This window comes from Perca fluviatilis, chromosome 9 (assembly GCF_010015445.1).
Source record: "Perca fluviatilis chromosome 9, GENO_Pfluv_1.0, whole genome shotgun sequence".
Taxonomy (NCBI): domain Eukaryota; kingdom Metazoa; phylum Chordata; class Actinopteri; order Perciformes; family Percidae; genus Perca; species Perca fluviatilis.
The window spans coordinates 30,241,116-30,264,245 of record NC_053120.1 but is presented as its reverse complement, the minus strand read 5'-3'; the positions used below and the strand labels follow the sequence as shown (position 1 = coordinate 30,264,245).

General features: G+C 40.0%; 3 protein-coding genes across 11 annotated transcripts in view; all 3 read right to left on the bottom strand.

Annotated features, from left to right (window-relative positions):
• Positions 1 to 1,269, bottom strand: part of btbd8 (BTB domain containing 8) — a 48,049-nt gene extending 46,780 nt beyond the window's left edge. The window contains exons 1-2 of one of the 3 annotated variants that reach the window (XM_039810386.1): positions 1,192 to 1,269; positions 265 to 383 (exon numbers count right to left, since the gene is read on the bottom strand). In XM_039810386.1, the coding sequence (XP_039666320.1) occupies positions 265 to 368 (104 nt within the window). In that variant the 5' untranslated portion in view covers positions 369 to 383; positions 1,192 to 1,269. Of the gene's footprint in view, positions 1 to 264 lie in introns of all 3 variants that reach the window. The other 2 variants (XM_039810388.1, XM_039810389.1) reach the window with 2 other exon arrangements.
• A 1,669-nt stretch (positions 1,270 to 2,938) lies between these two features.
• Positions 2,939 to 18,442, bottom strand: ephx4 (epoxide hydrolase 4). The gene is made up of 7 exons (XM_039810148.1): positions 17,916 to 18,442; positions 16,292 to 16,377; positions 14,205 to 14,362; positions 11,763 to 11,891; positions 9,828 to 9,931; positions 8,398 to 8,546; positions 2,939 to 3,851 (listed from the first exon to the last, which is right to left on the bottom strand). The coding sequence occupies exons 1-7, from the start codon at positions 18,156 to 18,158 to the stop codon at positions 3,611 to 3,613; spliced, it is 1,110 nt and encodes a 369-aa protein (XP_039666082.1). The 5' UTR covers positions 18,159 to 18,442; the 3' UTR covers positions 2,939 to 3,610.
• An 885-nt stretch (positions 18,443 to 19,327) lies between these two features.
• Positions 19,328 to 23,130, bottom strand: part of brdt (bromodomain, testis-specific) — a 43,387-nt gene continuing 39,584 nt past the window's right edge. For all 7 annotated transcript variants that reach the window (XM_039812340.1, XM_039812341.1, XM_039812338.1 and 4 more), the window contains 3 exons: positions 20,741 to 20,931; positions 20,308 to 20,521; positions 19,328 to 20,217 (listed from right to left, as the gene is read on the bottom strand). In XM_039812340.1, the coding sequence (XP_039668274.1) occupies positions 20,152 to 20,217; positions 20,308 to 20,521; positions 20,741 to 20,931 (471 nt within the window). In that variant the 3' untranslated portion in view covers positions 19,328 to 20,151. The remainder of the gene's footprint in view (positions 20,218 to 20,307; positions 20,522 to 20,740; positions 20,932 to 23,130) is intronic.

Below are 23,130 nucleotides of genomic sequence, written 5' to 3'. Positions count from 1 at the left end.
CTGTATGACAGCAATGATCCTGATTAAACTGGATCTACCAGCAAGTTATTTATACCAGTTCACTCTTACTAAAGATGATCACGTGCCTTTAAAAGAAGCTGCAGAATGCAGTAAGAAGATAAGAACACTAAATCTGAGTATTTCCATTTGACAGCCCTGTACTGTATTGACGGCAGTGGGAATAGATGTTTGTTATTGACATTTGCCAATGATCAACATTTAACCCAGGCATTTGCAGTTCAGTGCATACTGAACATGTCTTACCTGTTAAGGTCTGCAGATAAGGCTGACGATAAACGTCTCTTCAGCTGCTCTTTGTATTTGCATTCTTTGGCATGGAACTCTCTTGCAGCCTCTGTGGTGATCATGGTTCATTAGGTTCTCTAAGACAGACAAGACAGAGACCTCAGCCTGTAAATGTGTTAGGCAGCTCTAGAAGAAGAGGGCTAGATAAAAACCCAGTGGCATGCTGTTGGAACATTCCGAGGAAGCCAAGTGAGACTACTAAAAAATGTCTAAAAAATAGATACAGTTAGCTTACATACTGCTAGAATACAACAAGCCACATGCGAAGTAATTTTATGCTTTAATATTTTTAATGATATGATGCCATCTTCACCTGACTCCCTCACTCCCCTGACTCGACACGATTGGCTCTGCTGCGAGAAGCGCACACCATCTTTCACCACACACTGACACACTGATCACACAAATTCAGTAACTATTAGCCTATGACTCTTTGTGGCCAAGAACATTATTAACCGTAACGTTGTTATTCAAACAAAAGTAACACTTAACGTTAGCTTCCAGGAGAAAACGCCAGTGATAACATCACTAAGTATAACAATCATATCTCTCTATTTTAAAATAAGTTCAATTTATTCCAAAACAAAACACACTCAGCTACATTTAAACACGCATACATATGCCTACACATGCATTTTCTCTTTCTCTGCCCAGCACGGTCTGTGCTGTAACATAATTAAGCTAAATAACACTAACGTAACTCTCATTTTCCTCTTGCGGCTAGCATGTTAGCGCTAGCTAACATGGGTTACCGTTAGTAGCTAGTTAGCTAGTTATCTTTTGGAACCATAAACCCTGAATGCCTGGTGATGAATATGCCGGTATTAATGAATTGCAGCCGATAATTGTCTGTTAGTATCTAGCTATATTAACGGGTTGACCCACTGGCCAATGTTGTTGACATCACCGCCACTGCACGCTGCTCGCCACCCACTAGGAAAGGGTTCACAAAACGAAGGAGTGGACAAACCGTCATAGACCGGAAGCATAAGCATATGCGCAGTGCATACGAACGGGGCGGTGCCCTCAAATGATGCTTTCAGGTGCTGCGCCTTACCTCAAAATTCAAGGAATCCTTCAAAATAAACGCTTCTGGCTTGCTCGGTGATAATGGGAAGGTTATGTTATTATGTGATATAGGCGCCCTAACGCCTCCCATTCACTCATACTACATCGTTGTAATAGGCAGCAATGCCTATCAGATCTGAATCTGACAGTAAGCCTATTTTATTGCAGTTAAAATAGGATTTAACTTTGTGCACACATATGTACATTTCAGTCTCATTCATTTCTTTTCAGAATCAGAAAGCAGTTTACTGCCACAATAGTGGAACTACATGTAATTTGCCTTGTTGATTGGGTGCATACATACAACAAATAAACAAACATAATAAACAATAAGAATAAACAATAAATACTGAAACAGAGACAAATATACAGCCTACCAAATAGTTAAGTAGTTTAAGCACGGTGTAGAATGGAACAAAACAAAAAAGCTGATAATAATAATAATCGTCTTTGCACTCCAATCTGTGTGATATTCATAAAAAAAGAAAGGTCATAACAATTCTGACCTTATATACATTTGTTAATATTAATATTTCCGCCTGCCCATGAAGGCAGCAAAATAGCTTGCCCCTGACTGGCATTGATGTCATTGGCCTCTCCTGCATCAATACTCCTAAATTATAATTATTTATTTTTTAAAATTATAATTTATGATGTCATTGCAAATACTCCAGCTCTGTGGATACAGGTCTAGCAATGCAATACTAGTGCAAATGTAAATGTTTGAATCAGCATTAGATTTTGGTGTAATATTTAAAGAACTTTCTGACGGTATATAGCCTACTTTATACGGATAAGTTACTACTAACTACTTACTACTAACTATTGGGTTTGTTAAAACTGTAAGGGTTTTCAGGGTTGTATGCATAGTTACATTATGTCGAAAAACTGTAATACAGTCTTTCTTCCAGGGACAACCAGTTCAGTAACACTGCAAATATATAAATACTGCAATATATAGGCTCCATCACCATTGTGTTATCCCCTTTCAGCGATAAACAACAGTTTTTTGTTTAGATGAAAATCTTCAGGATTACAACTTTAAAGTTTAATAAATAATGTATTACAGCTTTACAAATTATAAACAAAAAGCATCTTATAAGGACAATATTGTACAATGGTTTATGTTTTTTTTTCTGGTTTGAAACGGACATTAACATGGATTGCCTGAATGATCTTTTCTCTAAATAGCAGTGGATGTGTGTGTGCTGGCACACTGAAACCTGTTTATGTAAGACTGATGAATACACACCTCAGTGTATTTCCGCATCCACATTTCTGTTGGCATATAAACACATTGGGAAGGAATATGAATGTAAAAAAAAATTCAAAACGTTTATTCTAGAGGAGACTTAAAATAACCAATGTTAACTGCTGTGTCACTCAGCTCTGTGCTATATTTAACAGTACATCTATTACTATTTCTGGTCTTTTTCATCTCTTCTGTGTGAAAGCTTGGAGTGACTATTCAGAGACAGCAGCAAACACATGGGGGCATGAGGCCCACTGCACGGCTTCAAACACACCACTGTTATTATTATCTTAAAACAATTATAAAGAGCAGTGTAGTCCAACAGATTGACACTTAGTTTATTTATAAAATCAAATGGTGTAGACCTGGCTCAGTGAATTCCAAAATGCAGCGTGTAGGAATAGATACAAAATAGTACAATAGTCAACCATCACTGACATTTATATACATGAAGATCATAATAACAACATTCTCTACATTTGAGTATTTCTGAGGAAAAAAATACAAAAAAAGAAAACTCCTTTAGACAACACTACCTGATAAAGGGAGTTGGAGAGTTATGGCTCCCAAAGGACTGTGCCCAAAGAAGAGTGGAGCGACCCAGTGATACATATAAGTATAGCAGACAACGCCACATCCCAATCTCTCAGGAAATCTTTACTCGAAAGTAAAAAGGCACCACACAATACAAGTCACAAGGAGATTTTGCCAAACATTTGTAATGCTGTAACTGACAAACTTTAAGGCGGATGTCATGTGCAAAAAACATCTTGAATATGTGTCAAACATACTGCTTTGTGTCCTCTCCAGTGAAGTGTGCTTTGATTCTTTCCTTTACTGCTGACTTCTTTAAAAAATATTTGAAAGATTTAAAGAATGATTGCATTATTACTATGTTGCTTGGTATCACAGGCATATTCCAGGCTTCCAGGTGTGGCAAGCAAGAAGGACAAGGGGAGGGCTGGAGGAGGCCTCGCTGTGGATTTAGTTCCTGTAGCTTTTGCGTCCCTCGCCCTCCTTGAGGAAGGTCCATATGAGGGTGTTCACAATATCAGGTTGGTCCTGCTGCAGCCAATGACTGGCCCCAGAAATGATGTTGAGACGGAAATGATTCCGGATGTAGAGGCGACATGCCTCTGCCATTTCCTGCTCCAAGAAGGCATCCCGCTCACCCCACAGCAGCAGCACCGGTGATCTGACATGATTTTGGCTCAGGGGGAGGGAGCTAAGGAGAGAAAGGTAAAAACCTGAGTGCATCCAAAATGTAAATGTATAAATTAGATAAATTAGATTTTAAATGGAAAATGTAACTATATTAAAACAGAAAACTGATATTTCAATTATATCATTATGGACAGTCAAGTCAATATTTACAATTTAAGTTAGAAATTGAATTTGTGATGTTGTCAAGTGACAATTTTTCGAGTTGGTTCACAGGTGTTTGTTTTTTACTGAAGACAATTTGATATGTCACAGTAGGAAAAGCACAGTGTCCTGGTATGGTTCATGCTGCCTCACTGTCACACTGTCACAGCTTACTGGGACACTTGAGCCATTGTTAATGTTATTAGTAGCATGTTTAGAAACTGCATTGCATGAATATGTCGCTAGTATCTTCACATTCTGTTGTTAGACAATTTCTGAAATGTTATTTTCAGTAGACATTACATTATGAATTTCATGCTACTTTAGGTCTCATGCAAAATGTGCTGGAATAGGCTGGACGGATGGGTGGATGGATAGGTGGGTGGATAGGTGGGTAGGTGGGTGGGTGAATGGATGGATGTTTATGTACAGTATGCATGTCCCTATGCACTTGTGGAGAGACTAATTGGCCATGGGTCAGTGATATTTCTTTTATGTAAGCATGTAAAAGCTATTCTGAGATAATTCATTGCTTGAGAATGGAGCAGATGGCGTGCTTAGCCATGCATGCACAGTTCATATGTCAAATATACATAAACTGGTATTTTCTTTGATCTGATTTGTGCAGATCACTCTTAGCCAGCTAGTCAGTCTTACATGTAAGATTAAAGGTGCATGTAAATATTTGAAAGCATTGTGGTCTTGACAGAGATTTATTTGACAGTAGCTACAGTAGTAGCTACTAAAAATGCACTAAATAAGAACATTATGGTCCCTATATGCACAAGAAGCTATACTTAAGAACCTGATTGGAATTAAAAAAAACTGCAATGATAGAACACAATAGGAAAATTAGATGTGGACTATTGAATATTAGATCTCTGTCTTCTAAAGCAGTACTAGTAAACCATTTGATATCTGATAATCAAAATGATCTATTCTGTGTGGCCAGATTGACTCAGTGGGTAGAGCAGGCACACATATACTGAGAGGTTTATGCCTCGACGCAGAGGTCCAGGGTTCGAATCCGACCTGTGATGATTTCCTGCATGTCTTCCCCCTCTCTCTCTCCCCTTTCTCACCTAGCTGTCCTGTCAAATTAAAGCAAGAAAAGCCCCCCAAAAAATATATGTATAGATCTATTCTGTCTTGCCGAAACATGGCTGTGCCAAGAAGAATATGTTAAATGAATCCACTCCTCCCAGTCATATTAATACTCAAATTCCTCGAGGCTCTGGCCGAGGGGAGGAAGTTGCAGCCATCTTTGATTCAAGCCTGTTAATTAATCCTAAACTAAATTAGAACTTGTTTGAAAGCCTTCTTCTTAATCTTCTACATCCAACATGGAAAACATTACAGCCAATTATATTTGTTGTTGTTTACCAAGCTGAATTCTCTTTTTATCATGTGTAGTCCTTAAATCAGACAAAGTGATTTTAATATCCATGTGGACATTGACAACGATAGCCTTAGTATTGCTTTCAACTAACTACTAGATTCAATTGGTTTCAGTCAGAGTGTGCATAAGGCCACTCACTGTTTTAACCACACCCTCGACCTTGTGCTGGCATATGGCATCAAAATTGAAGATTTAATAGTATTTCCGCAGAATCCTTTATTATCAGGCCATTCTTTAAAAGGTCCAATGTGTAGGAATTTCTCCCATCTAGCGTTGAGATCATATATTGCAATCAACTTTCTCGCATCATGCAGTTCAAAGTACATATTACAGCTACGGTAGCCTTCACGCTTCAAAAAGCCGGTCTCTTGCTCTTTTCAATATCCTTTTTCTTTTTCTGGGTGAAGACGAAGACTCCTGTTCCTGAAATTTGGATTTTGAATACGTGTGGTCCTCCACTTTACCTTCTTCAAACTTGCAGGGGCCGGGAAGCTACGATACCCATTAGCAGCATTAGCAGCACCTGTGAGTTTATCATGTGACAGTGAAAACGCGAAAGGCGGAGCAGAATGTCCTGTATGTCCCTTACCGGCTAATGTATTTCAAGATGGCGCATAATTATGGAGCATCTACCCCAGTTCATGCGAATGCAAATGTAAAATTTCAAGCCAAGAGGAATACTTGGAATTGATGGTGGTGGTAAATATTCATGAAAAAGGACAAGTTTGTGAACGGGCAACACAGATTTTGATAATGAACAACTAAACACGTTACATACTGAACCTTTAATAACTTCCGGAATTCCTACTACTCGACTATACAAAATTAGATTAAAGCTTCTAGACTAGATGCCTATCTGACAGTGCTATAGCTAAATTTAAGGAAGATTTTCCAACAGCATTTAATTCAGTACCATGCCTTAATATAACAGAGGACTCTTATGTTAACTTTAGTCCCAACCAAATTGATCATTTTGTAGACAGTACTACGGCCTCGCTATGGACGACTTTAGACTCTGTTGCTCCTCTCAAAAAGAAGATGATGAAGCAAAGGAAACTAGCACCTTGGTATAACTCCCAACCTCACAAATTAAAACAAACTTCGCGAAAACTTGAAAGTAAATGGCATTCCACCAATCTGGAAGAATCTCGTTTAGATTGGCAAGACAGTCTGAAAACATATAGAAAGGCCCTCAGAAATGCCAGATCAGCCTATTACTCATCACTAATAGAAGAAAATAAGAACAACCCAAGGTTTCTTTTCAGCACTGTAGCCAGGCTGACAGAGTCACAGCGCTATTGAGCCATCTATTCCTCTAGCTCTGAGTAGTGATGACTTCATGAGCTTCTTTAATGATACAATTATAACAATTAGAGATAAAATTCATCACCTCTTCCCTCAACTTCTAACGGTTCACCTTTAAACGCAAGATCGCTAGAAAGAACGACAAGACCTGACATATACTTAGACTGCTTTTATCCTATAGACCTTCAACAATTAATGTTAAAAGGTATCTTCAGCTAAGCCATCTACCTGTCTCTTAGACCCCATCCCAACTAGGCTACTTAAAGAAGTGTTACCCATGGTTAACACTTCATTACTAGATATGATCAATATGTCTTTATTAACAGGTTATGTACCACAGTCATTTAAAGTAGCTGTGATAAAACCTCTTCTGAAAAAAAACACCCTCGATCCTGAGGTTTTAGCCATATAGCTATATCTAATCTTCCCTTTCTCTCCAAGATCCTTGAGAAGGTAGTCGCTAATCAGTTATGTGACTTTCTACATAGCAATAGTGTATTTGAGGTTTTTCAGTCAGGATTTAGAATACATCATAGCACAGAGACGGCACTGGTGAAAATTACTAACGATCTTCTAACTGCTTCAGACAAAAGGACTTGTCTCCGTACTTGTCTTCGACACTATTGATCATAGCATCCTGTTACAGAGACTAGAACGTTTAGTTGGCAGGAATCGCACTAAGCTGGTTTAAGTTCTATTTATCTGAGGGTGTGTAGCCACAGTCACGGCACTTCTGCTTCTCTGAAGCTCTTAGTTATGCTGTTATAGTTTTAGACTGCCGGGGGACTTCTTTTGACACACTGAGCTCTTCTCTCCTTTCTCTTTTCATCTGTGGGCAACTGCTTGTTAATAACCTAGCTCTGGGGAGCTTGTTCCCCGGAGCCCTTATGTTTTCTCGCCCCACAGTTTTCCCTGGATTAGGGTGGCACCTAATTCATGGTTACCGCCATCACTGTGATTCTGCTAGGCGCCCTGCTATGTCCTGCTACACCCTTCTATGCCCTGCAGTGCCCTGCTATGCCCTGCAACATCCAGCTACGCTCTGTAGTGCCCTGCTACGCCTGGCTACGCCTTACTATGTCCTGCTACACCCTGCGTATTTATTGTGAATATAATTGCCACTGTTCATGATACCCCCAAATGGCACCGGCAGACAACCGCCCACCAAGAGCCTGGGTCTGTCCGAGGTTTCTCCCTAAAAGGAAGTTTTACTCACCACTCAAGGTTTCTGCCTAAAAGGGAGTTTTTCCTTGCCACTGTAGACCTTAGTGCTTGCTCTTATGGGAATTACTGGAATTGTTGGGTCTTTGTAAATTATAGAGTGTGGTCTAGACCTACTCTATCTGTAAAGTGTCTCGAGATAACTCTTGTTATGATTGGATACTATAAATACAATTTAATTGAAATAAATTGAACACTCAATATACAGTTTTTGAAAAGTACATGTCATATAGACTTAAAGTGATTGTGTTATCACGCTATACAATAACCAACCATTACCAAACACCGATACTGACCAAAAAGCATCTCAAAGTACTGAGGTAACAGTGAAACGGTCTATGGCCACGCAGGACTTTTACTTATAATGGGGTATTTTAATATTGCAGCATTGCTACTTTTTACTTGAGATAAATATTGGAATATTTCTTCCAAAACTCTGTATACTATTTCTGACATAATCCATGAGTGAACTATTCCCCACCTGAAGACATTCCTGTAATAGTTGAGGGCTCCAGTCAGAGCTCCCGGCTGTGAGAGTGCATACAGATAGGCCTCCAAGTCCTCTGCAGTGAGCCATCGGCCTTTCCTTCCGATCCCTGTGCTGCGGCTGGTGAACAAGGCCTTCAGAGCCTAAAGCAGAGACAGCAGCAAACTTGGGGTAAATGTATGTGACTGGTTCAATTTGATAGAGAAAACATTTACAGGAGGATGTCACGTCCATGTCACTGTACTATTATTTAGAAGCAGTATTTCAGTGGTGAAATCAGTTCAAGGCAGGCCTGCTTGTTCTTTTCAGAGAATTATGGTAAAGATTTACAAAGAATATGTTTACGTCATTTACTCTCTAACTGGGATGTTTTGGGACCAATTGGTAGGGATTTGCTACGGACAAAATAAACACGCCGATACACTGGTAAGAGCAAATTATGTTTAACCATGTATCCTGCTACTTTAAATAGCTCATGTTACTGTATTGTGTCAACAGTTAACTTCATTTAATATTGTATGTGGTATTTTCTTTTGCGGGGTGCAAGTGTTCTACCAAAACAAGTTCCTTCCCAAGACTATTTTGCAGAGCCACCATTGCTGTGGTCAGAGCTTAGCGACGATTGTGATTGGTTTAAAGAAATGCAAACAACCCAGAGCGTTATTTTTCTCCTATCCTAAATGTATGACCTTATTCCACAACGCTGTGGGGTCTGACAATGTGAGACTAATTAGCAAATATCTAAACTACATCAACACTTTCAACATTGGATAATATTTAAAAATCCCATGCAAATCTGTATCAGTGTGGCCGAGTTGGAAGACTTCTCGTGATATATATATACGAGAAGTCTTTGAGATTTAAGAAAATTAAAGAAAACGTTCAACATTTTGGGAAAATAGCTTATTCACGCTTATGAAACTATAAATATGAAACAGTTAGCTTAGCTTAGCTTAAAGGACGTAAAATGGTAGGACGTTTTAGGTGTAAAAACAACAAGTTGGGGTTTTCTTTAGGGGTGGGGGGGGGGATATTGATTAAACAATCAATACACCCCATAATACTTGTGCACGTATATCAAATATCGTAAATGATATTACTAAATTTGAGGGTCTCATTTTACAATGAACAACAAATTAAACATTACCTCCTGTGATGATAGCATTTGATTTTGTATTATTCTATAATTTCACATTTCTTCCAGGATTAGTTGATGCTTTTGTTAACTACAAATAACCTGTTTTACAGCAGGATAATTTTAGTCACACTGATGCAAACCTTAAAAATAGCCTGACACTCTAATAACATGCAACATTGAGCACACCAATGCACGTTTATTAACACACATGCATGCACGCGCAGAACCAAACACACACACACAACCATGACCTTGAAAACGCTTAAGCCCACACATAACAGGCCACCTTGAAATCATTGATGGAGAGCATGAGCTCCGGGAAGCGGGGCAGTTGGAAGAAGAAGAAATGACTGGATTTCAGCAGCTGGCTCGGGTGACGCAGCGCGTAATCTGGAGGAGGGGAGAGAAGTTCAATTGTGGAAGAAGTGTTCAGATCCTTAACTCAAGTAAAAGTACTAAATCCACACTGTAAAAATACTATGTTACAAGGAAAAAAATTTAGGTTCATAAATTGTATTTAGAGGTTATACCAGAATAGGTTTCCATGGTTTAATTTTCTAAAAGCACCATATTTTTGTTGTACTGTACATTGCTGCAGCTCCTCTTTTCACCCTGTGTGTTGAGCTCTCTGTTTTAGCTACAGAGTGAGGCATCTCACTTCAGTTCCATCTTTCTTGGGAGTTGCACATGCACAGTACCTAGGTGAGCACTACAGACCAGTCAGAAGCAGAGTATGAGGGCGTGCTACGCTAGCAGCTAGGCGAGCATTATAATGTGTGTTACAAAGTGACGCACGTTTGTCACGGAAGTAAAGGCAGGACTACAATAGAGCTGTTTGGAGCAGATTGTGAACAGTGTTTTCTGTTGGAAATGGTAAGTTCCTTTGGGGTGGCCTTTGGGCTTTTTCACTTTGTAAACCTATAACATGCACAAAAACATATATAACACAATAAAGGAAAGGGAAAAAGCCAAAAAGCATAATATGAGCACTTTAAGTAAAAGTATGTAAGTATCATCAGGAAAATGTACTTAAAGTATTAAAAGTAAAAGTAAACAATGCAGAAAAGACCTCACATTTAAGAAAATGGAAATGATCAGAACAGTTCTGTCAATCAACTAACTTCAGCTGTACTTGTAGGCCAATATGTATAAACTATGTGTTTTGTGTGCAAAAATCTTAATTTGTAAAGTAACTAGTAACTAAAGCTGTCAGATTAATGTGGTCAGAGATGGGAAGTAAAAAAGTACAAATACTTCATTACTGTACTCAAGTAGATTTTTCAGATATTTTTACTTTGCCATTTATTTTTGTGCCGACTTTTTACTTCTGAGAGAGATGTTTGAGATAGTAGGCATCAAGAATGACTCCTGGTGAATGTGCTGCAAATTGTGCCAACCGAAACTTCTTAATTTCGGTTTAGTAATTCATATTTTATCCTTTATTTTCTTTCCAGAAGCCATATTTGAGCACACATACATGTAGATTCCTTTAAATGTTAAGGGGAAGATTAAAAAAAAAGAAACTGGATCTGTGAATTCTCACAGAATCACAATTGAATTCATATCTTGCTACTCAGTCAGAATCTTATTAACCTGGAGTCCCAGTCTCTGTCACAATAATCATGTATGTGATGTTTTAGACCTATTGGCAGACATCCATTTCAAATGTAGGCAATGGCATATAAAGAGCCTTTTTTCTACTTTTTTAACAAGTGTCTGAACTTCTACTTGAGTATGGGAAGTGAGTACTTTTGCCATCTCTGAATGTGGCGGAGTAGAAGTAGAAAGTGGCAGGAAAAGGAAAAGACTTAAGTAAAGTACAAGTACCTCAAATTTGTACTTAAGTACAGTATTTGAGCAAATGTACTTAGTTACATTCTACCACTTTCGAGAGTAACTAAAGGCCAAGTTTGCACATGCGGGTCGGGGACGTGATAACTCTCGATGACTTTGTATCTCTGTTTGCACCAGCTGTTCTATCTTCACATTAGCCTCCTGTAATTAGCCTCTCATCATCTTCCCCCTAAGGCAGAAGAGGATTTGCCAGATGGATGCAAACATGGAATTGAAGTAATAATACGTCCTAATTAATGATAATTATGTTAATAATCCAAGAGCCAAACCAGAGGCTCTCTAATTAGTAAGAGGACATTTGTTTTTCTTTCACAACATAAAGAATACTATCTGGAGATCCATTTGTTTGCACATAAATATATTTTACCTGAGAACACAGAAGGATGGGGGCTGTTTAGGACGATGAGTTTTGTCACCATCTCTGGGTAGTGAATGGCGAACAGCCATGCTATGGTCCCACCCCAGTCGTGGCCAACAAGGCAACATCTGTTGTATCCTTGGAAGAAAAGCAAATCAATAAAAGACAGAGCTTTGTTATTGTAGCAGAAGACAACATTCTGTTATTTCTAATATAGGCTGGATGTTCATGCTGATGTTATGCTGTTATTAAGGCATGTCAGTGCCTGACAATCAATACTGTTCTCACTTCTTTATTGCTGGCTTCCTGCCTCAGAGGACATTTACACCAATCAAATGGATGTATTTCATGACATACAGCCAAATGCAGATCAAGGTCAGGGCATCCGTCTGAGGGATTCTGATCACATTACAGTTCCAATGCCTAAAAACTAATCCCCTTACCATTGCTAGCACCTCTGATTAGCTGACTGTAAATGTGGACTGTAATGTGGACCATGTGGACTCAAACAGCTGGTGTAAAAAAAGCTATGTAGTCCAATCACAGATCAGAGTACAGCAGTTATCATATGATCAATGCAAGACTCTCCCTGCCACTGAAATGACCCTGAGTGAATCATTTGCACAGCAATATGCATTATTGAGTGCTTAGCTCCTAAAGCCTGTTAAGAAATTACCTTTGATAGCCAGAACAATGCAAGGAGCTAAAAGCACTTTCTAAGAGAACGTAAATGTGTAATAAGGAATGTATTCAAAAACTGTTTGAGAATATTTACAGGACATTCCGGTTCCTCTGGACTGGACTTTCTCTGGGTTAAAATTGTAAAAAATAGACCTATTGTTGCATTATTTAAATCTGCATTACTTAATGTTTTTATAATAACCACAGACCAAATGATGTGTGTAATGAAATGAAAAGGGTTGCTACGTAATAGTGATGAACCCACAGAGATTTATCATCTGACTCTGCAGTTCCCCTCAGATTTATAAACCATTTTAACATCTTTCAGCTCATGGTTTTGGAAACAAAATCAACCCTGTTTTTAGATGCAGCAGGCAGCTGATTTTTGTGAAAAAGCTCTAAAAACCCATCCCAGCACCAAACAGAGTGGCAAAGCTAGCAGCTGGCTGGCAACAAACAGGAGTTGGTGGAGACCAACAAAAAAAAAAAGAGCTAAAAAGAGAGTGAACATGAACACAACTCCAAATAGATGCTAACGTTGCTGCATATCTGCTCAATGTGTAAATAGGCAACTGATTGTGAGCATGTTTGCCACCACAACTTTATAGGACTATAAAATCTTAATGTTGTGTGTGATGCTTGTTTCACTGCCCCAAAGTGGCCAAAATTATCAATTTCGAAGAAAGTCAGATATTTTGCAATTAATGGATAATTACTGTTTATTATAACTTTATTAATGTTGTCTAAAATTTGACAACATGGCTCCAGTGCAATAATAAATTCCAACAGGGCAAGAAACATGAACAGTCAAGTAATCAGATCTATATATAAGAGCAATAAGACAAGTTTAGCCAGATTGTCTAACCCACTTTATGTAGAGGTTAAACCAAAAATGAACGCACCCATCATGTTGCTAATAATCCTGGATTAAACAAGAGTACACATGTAAATATTGCGTACAGTACAGAAGGTCACAGTTTGGTTAATAATTTCAGTATTCACCTATGTTTTTCTTTTCTAAATAAGTTCAGTTAACCTAGGAGTTTGTTTAAAACCTGTTTGATGATCTGACTACTTGTGTTTCTTGTCCCATTATACTTATTTTTCATGATCGCTGCACCTCCAGATATCAACAACTTGTACAATGTTATTATTACTCATATGAATTATGGCCAAACTTAAAATAAGACCCAAGTTGTAACAAACCAGAATTATAGAACAACAGAGGAGAGTGTGAATGAAAAGCAAAATCAAGACATTAATCTAAATTATTTAAGTTTTCTTGTAATTATCACCAAAATAGTAACCTAGCTGTAACACACTAAAATATGAGGTGACAGGTGTGAAGGAGAAAACAAAGATGGAACTTCCAGACTCTATCCACTGTACTTGGAGTAGTCAGAAATTAACATTTTAATGCTAAAACAGGTTATTTTATACAGTGTGTAAGCAGTGCTAAAACGGTGATATGCTGGCCAGTAAAAGAGCAAAAAAATGTCACTCTGGACAGATAATCATTAGTGGATGCCTGTGTGTGCAGACAGCCTCAGGCTAGCTTCCTGCTAGTGTTAGCATGCAGTCAGCAGTGTCAGATGTTAAGTAAGAATGAGTCACAGGAAGTTTGTCATGCCGTTCTGCAGGCCTGAGGGCTGTCCACAGCTTAAGACTGATAAACAAGTTTATTTTTTACTCAACACACTGTCAAAACAGTGTCCACTCCTTGCAGTTCCCTTAAGATTACAGACACACAGTTCCCCTGTGTTCCCTCACCTAGGTACTCCACAATATCCTTGACATCTGTAACCAGGTTGTCGAAGTTATAACTTTCAGTGGAGAGCGGCAAGTCGGACTCCCCATAGCCCCGCATGTCGATGGCCACCACACGGAATTCACTCTTAAACTCGCGTAGCTGGTAGCGCCAGGAGAACCTGGGACACACAAACAGATGCAAAGATGACTTATTTCCTTAATTTTCTTTTAATTACCTTAGTACTCGAAGAGACAGTCCTCAATTTGTTTCTTCCACAGCAGCAAATTCTTTGAAAGGGGTACTCCAGCGGTTTAGTATTGCACTACTATGAAGTTGAGGAACTCGCAATAGACAGATTAAGAGCTTAAAATTGATGCAGGAGAAGAAGATATCCTGACTTTTGGTCCCTGAGTCAAGCCCCCAAAACACTACATTCCCCATAATGCAATGCAATAGTGTATTTATGCCATGGAAATCTGCATGTCTTTCCAACTCTAAACCCCCAGTTTGTAACACAGGCTTTCTGTGAAACATTTGAATTCTCCGAGCCCAAACCCAGATAATCCTGATGACATCATTAGGGGTATTTTTTCATCTTTGGAAATCTCCCTTTAGAGCCACACAACACATTATACAACTGTTTTCACAGGCTGAGTAGCACTTCTGATGACGATTAGACTGAACTTGAAGGACAAAATCCTTTAAAGGTGCCCTGCCATACAAAACCGTTTTTACTTGCATTTTTTTGAAATATGTTAGGTCCATATGTGTTTGTGTTATGTTGTGAATGTGAAAATAAACTGCTACCTCCTTCAGCTCTAGCCACTGAAAAGAAATAAGCAGAGAAATCAGGCCAATTACAAAAGCTGGTCAGTCTGACATCACATTGCCTGAGCTCATTACTATTCATTAGCTCGCCCAGTTGGGCTGGGTAAAGGCTTCTGACAGCCAGGCTCTCATTGGATAGCTGTTAGCCAATCAGATTCAAACAGCTTAGTTTGTTGATTATTAATGAGAACTAGCAACAATCGAGCTGAGTCTTCCTGTAGGCTTTCTATACCATGCTAGAATGGCTTGAAACAAGGTAACCAAGGCAATTTTTCAGTCCATGGTAGAACTTCAGACATTACCACAAAGTAATGAAATACGTGTGGCAGGGCACTTTTAAACTCTTAAACAGTACAAATTTTAGATAGTTACAAACTAACCTCAAAATTTGAAACTTTTTAAAGCTAGCACTCAGCTTTATTTCCAGTTGAGTGAAGGTCACCTCAGTATAATAGAAGTTGTTTTAGATATAATCCACCCACTGATCATGTGGACTGGGATGACTTCCTAATTGAAGATCTTGTCTGTTGTAGAAGCTCCTCATCAGGACTAAAATCCCCCCCCCCCACACATCCATCCTCCTCCACCGAGCGAGGGGAAGCAAGATGCAGAGCCCTGACACTGAACCCTCAGATCTTAGAATATAGATGAGGTTTAAAGCAAATTAAGCCCCTTTGACCCCTCCACCCTCCCTCTGACACACACACATACACGTTCTCATTTCTGAGCGGGAATTAGCACATTTTCAAGTGTGAAGAGTTCCCTCCAACCATGTCACTCTCAGCACAGTTCATCATTCCCGTGAAGAATGCGGGAAGTGAAGCAGAAAGAGTTCCCCTCTTCTGTTAATTAATCCCTGTCAGCAGCTTAGATAGTATGTTAGAGATATGGACAGGCTTATAGCTCCTGACAACCTCTTTGCCCCAAACCAGGAGCAACGCTCAAATCCATTTTTCATTTCATATCAGGAGGAAGAGATCTTGAATGCTTTGGACCCTTTTCCCCCTATGGCAAATCATTTCTGTAAATGAGGACTCCTCGCTGGTGTGGATTTGTCTTTGCAGATGAGGAAAAAGACAGCAGAGATTTAACAGTACAGCTGAAACGTTAGAGCCAAGGAATTCTCATAGTCAGGGGAAATTTTAGAGAGGTGACCGATGTAACAAACACCAAGCAACTGAACAAACAAAATAATCTTCACAGTCAGGTCGGCTGTGGTTTAGTGAAGTGGAGCTGATACTGTGTCCGCAACTGCCCCCCCGATTTCCCTTTGACCTACCAGAACTCAGGGAAGCCGTGTAAAAACAGCATGAGCGGCTTTCCTCTCTCTCCAGCAGCAACATAGTGAAACCTAAGGCCAGATTCCTGGTGGAAAGAAGACACACAGGCATTTACACATAAATGCCAAGCTTATCCAAAGACAATACAGGGACATCTTATTACATCTAGATGAACACATAACAGCGTATTACAATTTACGACCTTGCAATATCGTGCATGAATTTGTTGCTGCTAGAATATTATCTAAGATTTCCACTAAACTTGAAGAGCCCTTCTAGAAATGTTTGCAGACATCTTTAAAATACCCTGTTTTGATATTCTTAGCTATTTTGACAGAATGGAAATCTACCTCCCTCCTTGTTTTAAGATTAATTTGTCTGACTGAAACGTTTTCACTGATAAAGCAAATAGACTACTCGGCCGAACTTAGTAAAGTACATTTAGTTATGAGCCCATGCACGGACTGTCAGTGTACAGACAATTTCAGCCTGCATGCACATGTCTACTGAGACAGCCATGGACACTGGAGATACAGCCTATTTTAGCATGCGTGGACACATATTTGCTACTCTGCCCCCCCCCCCCCCTCTCTTTCTTTTGTCTGACTGTGCTTATTCTTAATTTACTTTATCTACTCAAACAAACATGAGTCTCTGAGTCAACATCCTACAAGTCATCTCTGTCTTAGTTTTATCTGTATCATGTATGATACCAACTTAAAATCAAGCATAGGCCAGACACGATTTAATGGCTAAGAACTTTGGTTTAGGACTACAATCATGGAGTTTGTTAAAATAACACTGGTCAGTAAAATAACTAAGTAGGACCTAAATTTACTCAAGTACTGTACTTCAGGTTTTGAGTAACTTTTTTACTTCAATATTTCCATTTTCTGCTACTTTCTTCTTGTACTTCACACATTTTAGATTAATATATTGTACTTATGACTACATTACATTTATCCAACAGCTATAGTAAGTACTGTGCAAATTAAGATTTTACATATGGTCAGTTTATTAGATATGATGCACAGTAGGTTAAACAACACAACACTGTATAATAATTAAAAATTAGCTCACTCTGGACCAGCTGCATTAAAATGCTTCTTACATGTAGTACAATAATCAATAATATATACAATAATATAATCCAAACGGTCAATTTAACAATGACAGGGACCATCCTGCTGAACAGTGAGTACTTTTGGTACTTGAAATACATTTTGCGGATAATACTCCTGTACTTTCAGACTCGTACTTCAAATGTTTATATTGTAGTATTCTACCATCACTGACACTAGGCTTTTGTGTTCGAGGCTGGCAGCCCGCCGCATGCTGAGACGTGAGGCGGAGGAGCTGTTCTTTCAGCACCACCTGAGCACAGCGCCACAGACCGCGTTCCCGACGAAAACGTCTCAAAAATAAACAGACGGCTCATGATCTGCTCAAAGATCAGGCCTGTTTGTGTTTGCACGACGCGACACGGCAGGCAAGGTGTTGTAGCATTTTACATGTGAACATCCTATAGCATGCAATAGAGCCACACAAACACACACAATGGGCTTTTTTCCCTTACAGTGACCAGAAACCTTTCATGTTCAAGTGCATGTTTGTGTGTCTTACCTTGATCCTAACATAACAGTGGGTTCCCAAGGACGTGTCATTCAGACAAGCCGGAGGAGTTTCACGAACCCCCCATTGGAAGGTTGTTGTCGGCCTTAAGATGATGTTCCACCAAAGTTTCAGCAGGGCTACGGTGGTGCAAAGAGCACAATAACCGTATATCAATGACCAATACCCCAAAACTCGAATTTTCAGCGCAAGTCTGATTAGAAATAACAGCAAGTTGTGAAGCACTCTCGCCATCTTTACATTGCCGCAGGATATCAATCCAGATCAAGTTACCTATTGGTTTCTTTCTGGTAATCGCTCGGCTCAGTTTGAATACTGCTCTGACAATGCGGTTGTGTCGTTACCAGCGCATACGCACGACTGTCTGAAGGGAGGTTCCCAACAAACGGTTGAACGGGACGGTGGCAAGAGCATCACGTCAGATTTCACGCTTGCGTGTGACAGGAGTGGTTGTTTAGCAGGAGACGGTGCTGTTGACGATACAAGGCAAGTCCGAAATCAAGCAATAAGCCACTCCAGTGCTTTACAGCGATTTGAGCACAGCTAGGAGGCGCTGTTTGGCAAAGCGAAAGCTTGAAAATCACTGCAAAGGACCGGGGCTTCACGACCATTGACATATATATAAGTTCACGACGCTGTTATGGCAACAACACTCCATTTAAAAAAAAAAAAAAATAAACAGCATGCACGTGCTCTTTATTCCGCTGATGATCAATGAAACATATCTCGATAATGTTAATTGTCTCACCAACCAGTCCTGGAACAATAAGTGGCTGCTACGCTGCTTAATTAGCAGACATGGTAGGTGTTTTTCGGGTAGCGCATTAATATTTTAATAGCTGTAATGCGGTCAAGGGGGCACTTTTATCAGGCACTGTAAGTCAGACACAGCGAAGCAGGTCAAGGATTTTGTTAGAAAACACAACTTGAGAACACACACACACACACACACACACACACACACACACACACACACACACACACACACACACACACACACACACACACACACACACACACACACACACACACACACACACACACACACACACACACACACACACACACACACACACGTAACTGGATATGACAGATTAACCCCTTTGTACTCCGATCTGAAATAAGGAGGGAGCCCCTCACCAGATGAAGCAAACAATTTAAACTGAATTAATAAATAAGTAATGGCCTACTGTTAAATAATTAAAATTGAGGGTAAAAGGAAAGCTTTATATTTTTCATTGTACTCAATCTGCTGAATTACAATCCATTTAAATACTAATTATATACATTATTTTAGCAACCATTTATCTTGCAGGAGAGAACCATGGTCTCATGCAACATTCTTAGATGTGGGGATAATCTGCATTACACTATAAGTGGATGTAGTGATGAAGTGATTGAGATTGCTTGGTGAAAATAGCTTTATTTTGAATAAAAAATAAATTCTTATTTATTTAGCATGTACAAACTAACATACAGAACATGTTGATAGTCTCCAAAAGCAACTTTGGAACAGCCAAAACTGTATGAACAACAAAGTAAAGTGCGTGTACAGTTAACATGTGTATGGTATTTTCAAGTAAGCAAATGAGCTGAGATCATTAACATCAATTCCACATTGGAAACTTTGACAAGGACCTACCAACCTTTGTTCAAAATGTTAATTTACTTTTGTGCAAGAATTTTTTCTAAAGAAAAAGTCATGTGTGCATGTAATAAACATAAAAAAATCCCATTTTCCCTACATTTAGTATATTTGAGTCAGGATAAACTGAAACACGGTGGTAAAGGTTCATCAAATCGGATAACATAACAGAAGAACTAAACAACACAGCAAACAAGACGGTGGAATTTTAACTACAGTGTATAGATGCATTAATTAGCTTTCCATACACAACTGTCAGCTGAAAGAGGACTCATCCAAATGTGAAAACCTACATAAAAGATTAGATTCAGGTTTGAATTTTGACAGTGAGTCACCCCCATCATCTCAAATTCAACAGTGCATCAGTGCAGACATTTACCAACCTTTTCAAATTCAAGGGCAGAGACATTTAAATTGTTAGGATTTGTTCCCCACAATTAACATGTTATTTTTCTACATACAATACGATTGATGTGCAGTTGTCTTTTGGGCCAGAGAAAGAAACCAACAGCTCAAGTTATTTACTGAGACAAGACAAGTCTTGCACAGAGGGCTATTTTTTCAAGTAAATCCAGTTTCTTTTTAGTCCAGGTTAAGCTCAAATGTAGTCATGATGTCCCGCTGCATAGTCATGTCAATACCAGACATCTATAAAAGAGAAAAAATAACCCACAGAACAGTTGTTAAAATGCTATTTTACGAAAGCCAGAACATTAAAACATGGATGAGGGTACTCACAGCCTCTCTCCTGCGACGTTCTTGCTCCTTTTTGCGGGCCATCTCTCTTTCCCTATCCACCAAGGACTGTGTTGTTAAAGGTTCTGTTTCTATCGGAGACTTTTGTTGCTCAACATCTTTAGGAGCATCTAGGGTAGCTTCTGTACAAATGCTCTCTGGTGAATCCGGATCTTCCTCAATAGGTTGTGAATTAGTTTCTGCTTTACCAAGTAAACTGTAGGAGGAGATTGTCCTTGTTAATTGGAAGTAGCCCTCTTCAAAACATCCAAGTTTTTACAAGGAAATGCACCTTTGGTTTATCGGCACTCTTTCAAAAACTGGAATTTGGAGAAAATTATGCAGAAAAATGTGCATCTTTTAAACCTAGTCTAAGGGCGCAGTTTTAGCCTGGGGTATTAAATAAAGAAGCAAAAGTGACGTAGTCTCTGAATACCTGCTCTTTTCAGGAGCCTCCCTCTCCTTGGTGTCTTCCATCAGTTTCTTCTTCAGTGCTTTTTCACGTTCTTTTTCTATGGCAACCTTACGGAACTGCTGGAAGCTCTCCTTTGAGGACTTAACTGCAGCTGCAGTGACTGACTGCCTCACCAGCTTTGCCCAAGACTCAGCATTTTTCAGAACAATTTCCTAAACAAGACAAATCCCCATGTTTATTGGAAATTGGTGGCATTAATTAGGATCAGGTTTAAAGCTGCATTAATTGATGTCTGGGCACTTAAGGACATACAAATATTGGAATACGCTAATGTCTTAAAAGGGAGGGCTCAGATCTTTTCCCCAGTTGGGAGAAGACAAGAAGCTAGGTAATGAACTGCTGGGGATACAGCAAACAGCAAAACGTATTTAGCCACCTAAAAAAAAAAAATAGGACAACCTAAAAAAAAGCAATATTAGTTTTACAGTTAGCTATATTTAAAATATTTTCACCGCTTTAGCTTACTGTCAAACAGCCCTTAAGGACAGGGAACTGAAGCTGTTATATTGATCTCTAAAGGAAAAAAAACAGACTTTGACAAAAACAGTAACCATTGGTTAGTTATTTATTTAGTTTGTAACCCCTTTTAAAAACACCAAAGTCACACACTAACATGAACAGATCCAGGCAGCAGTAGACCAACAACTCCTGTGTTTTTCGAGGTAAAGTTACCATTTTTGTCAAAGGACTGGTTTGAAGAAATCATAAATGTATACCATGCCTGTCTCACAGCAAGGTAAAGCGGTGAAAATATAAATATAGCACACACACTTAACCCTTGTGCCTCACTAGGGACTATTTTGGTCTTTACATTTTTATTTCTCTGATCATTTTGGCTGTGTTAATGCATATGGCAAGATTTTGTTTAAGGGTGTGATTTTTTCCTCAAGTTTTCAAAGTTCAACCTGCGTTACTAAAATACATGCCATTTTTGTGGTTTTGACTGGTATTATGGATAGGAAAGGCAATCGTGAATTTGTATTGAAATTGATAACATTTTTGAGACTGCTTAACGAGTCTGTGACTGATTTCTTCTGTCTCTGTTACCGTTTTAGTTTTAGCCCTCTGAGGATGGAGGACCACCCCCAGTGGATTGGGAATGGCGACATTGACCCTGTAAACCCTTGAGAATGTGCCTATGTGAGGGTACACCTCTCCGGGCACCCCACAAAGTGGAAACACTCCTAGTAGAGTGGCACCTCACGCCAGATGGCAGGGGGCGGTTACTCGCCCCATACGCATAGCTAATAACATCCACAATCCAGTGGGAGAGGCCCTGTTTGGAGACAACGCAACCTTTATTGGGGCCACCATAGCAGAGGAACAGCTGTTCTGACCGCCGAATGCCCACGGTAGCAGGAACATAGGCTCTCGTAGCCCGGACTGGACACAACTGTTCCGGCTTGACCCCTCCATCGCCAGGCGGTGGGCTGAACCGGGGAAGCCTTAAGAGTTTGGTTGAGGTGTAAATGCGACAGCATTTTTGCAGGAATGCCGTGTTCGGCCACAACGTGACCCCTGAGCAGTCTGGGTTCCACCTCAGACATGAGTCACTCAGACGGTGTGTGTAGCTCACCGACACGTTTTGCCGAGGTAATGGCCAGCAGGAATGCAGTCTTAACTGACACCCATTTCAGCCCTGGTTGTGCCAAGGACTCAAATGGAGGCCTGCCTTTAAACCAAGAAGGACTGCAGGAACTCCAGAATGGTAGGCATGGGCAATGTACCGGATCCACACTTCAGCCTATACACCAATTACAGAAAAGCTTCCACCGGTTGTCGTACTGCAGGCAGGTGGATGGCACTCTGGCATTCATAATGGCCTGCCTGATGGGGTCTATGCAGCTGCTCAGCAGCTGTTCGGGCCCTCCAGTGGCCAAACCCACAATTGGAGGTACCAAGGATTGGGGTGCCAGATCTGACCTCCCAGCTGAGACAGTAGGTCTCTGTCTGACAAAGTCTGTGCAGCAGAGAGAACCATGTCCTGCCTGACCAGTAAGGGGCCACCAGCAACACCCTGTGACCCTCCCGAAGAACTCTCTGTAGTGTCGGCCAAATCAGAGGAAGCGGTGGAAAGGCATACAGCAGACCCACGAGCCAGGGCTGAACCAGCGAGTCCTGACCCAGAGGGCTGGACATCTCAGTCAGGCAGAACCAAAGGGGGCAGTGAGTCGACACCTCTGAGGCAAAGAGATCCACTTCAGCTCTGCCGAAGAGGTCCCAGATGACATGCACCACCTCAGGGTGGAGGCACCATACCCCTGGAGGCGGTTTGCGACGAGACGAAGTCTGCCACCTGGTTCTGGGCTCCCGGTAGATACACTGCCTGCAGGCAGGGCAGACGAGGGGCT

What these genes read in the sequence shown, in the direction of transcription:
- ephx4 (XM_039810148.1), bottom strand. Translation starts at nt 18,158, where the DNA reads ATGGCGAGAGTGCTTCACAACTTGCTGTTATTTCTAATCAGACTTGCG. An exon ending in ACTGTTATGTTAGGATCAAG is followed by an intron (nt 16,378 to 17,915) that starts GTAAGACACACA and finishes TCTTTCCACCAG; the next exon opens with GAATCTGGCCTTAGGTTTCA. An exon ending in TATTACAGGAATGTCTTCAG is followed by an intron (nt 3,852 to 8,397) that starts GTGGGGAATAGT and finishes TTCTCTCCTTAG; the next exon opens with CTCCCTCCCCCTGAGCCAAA.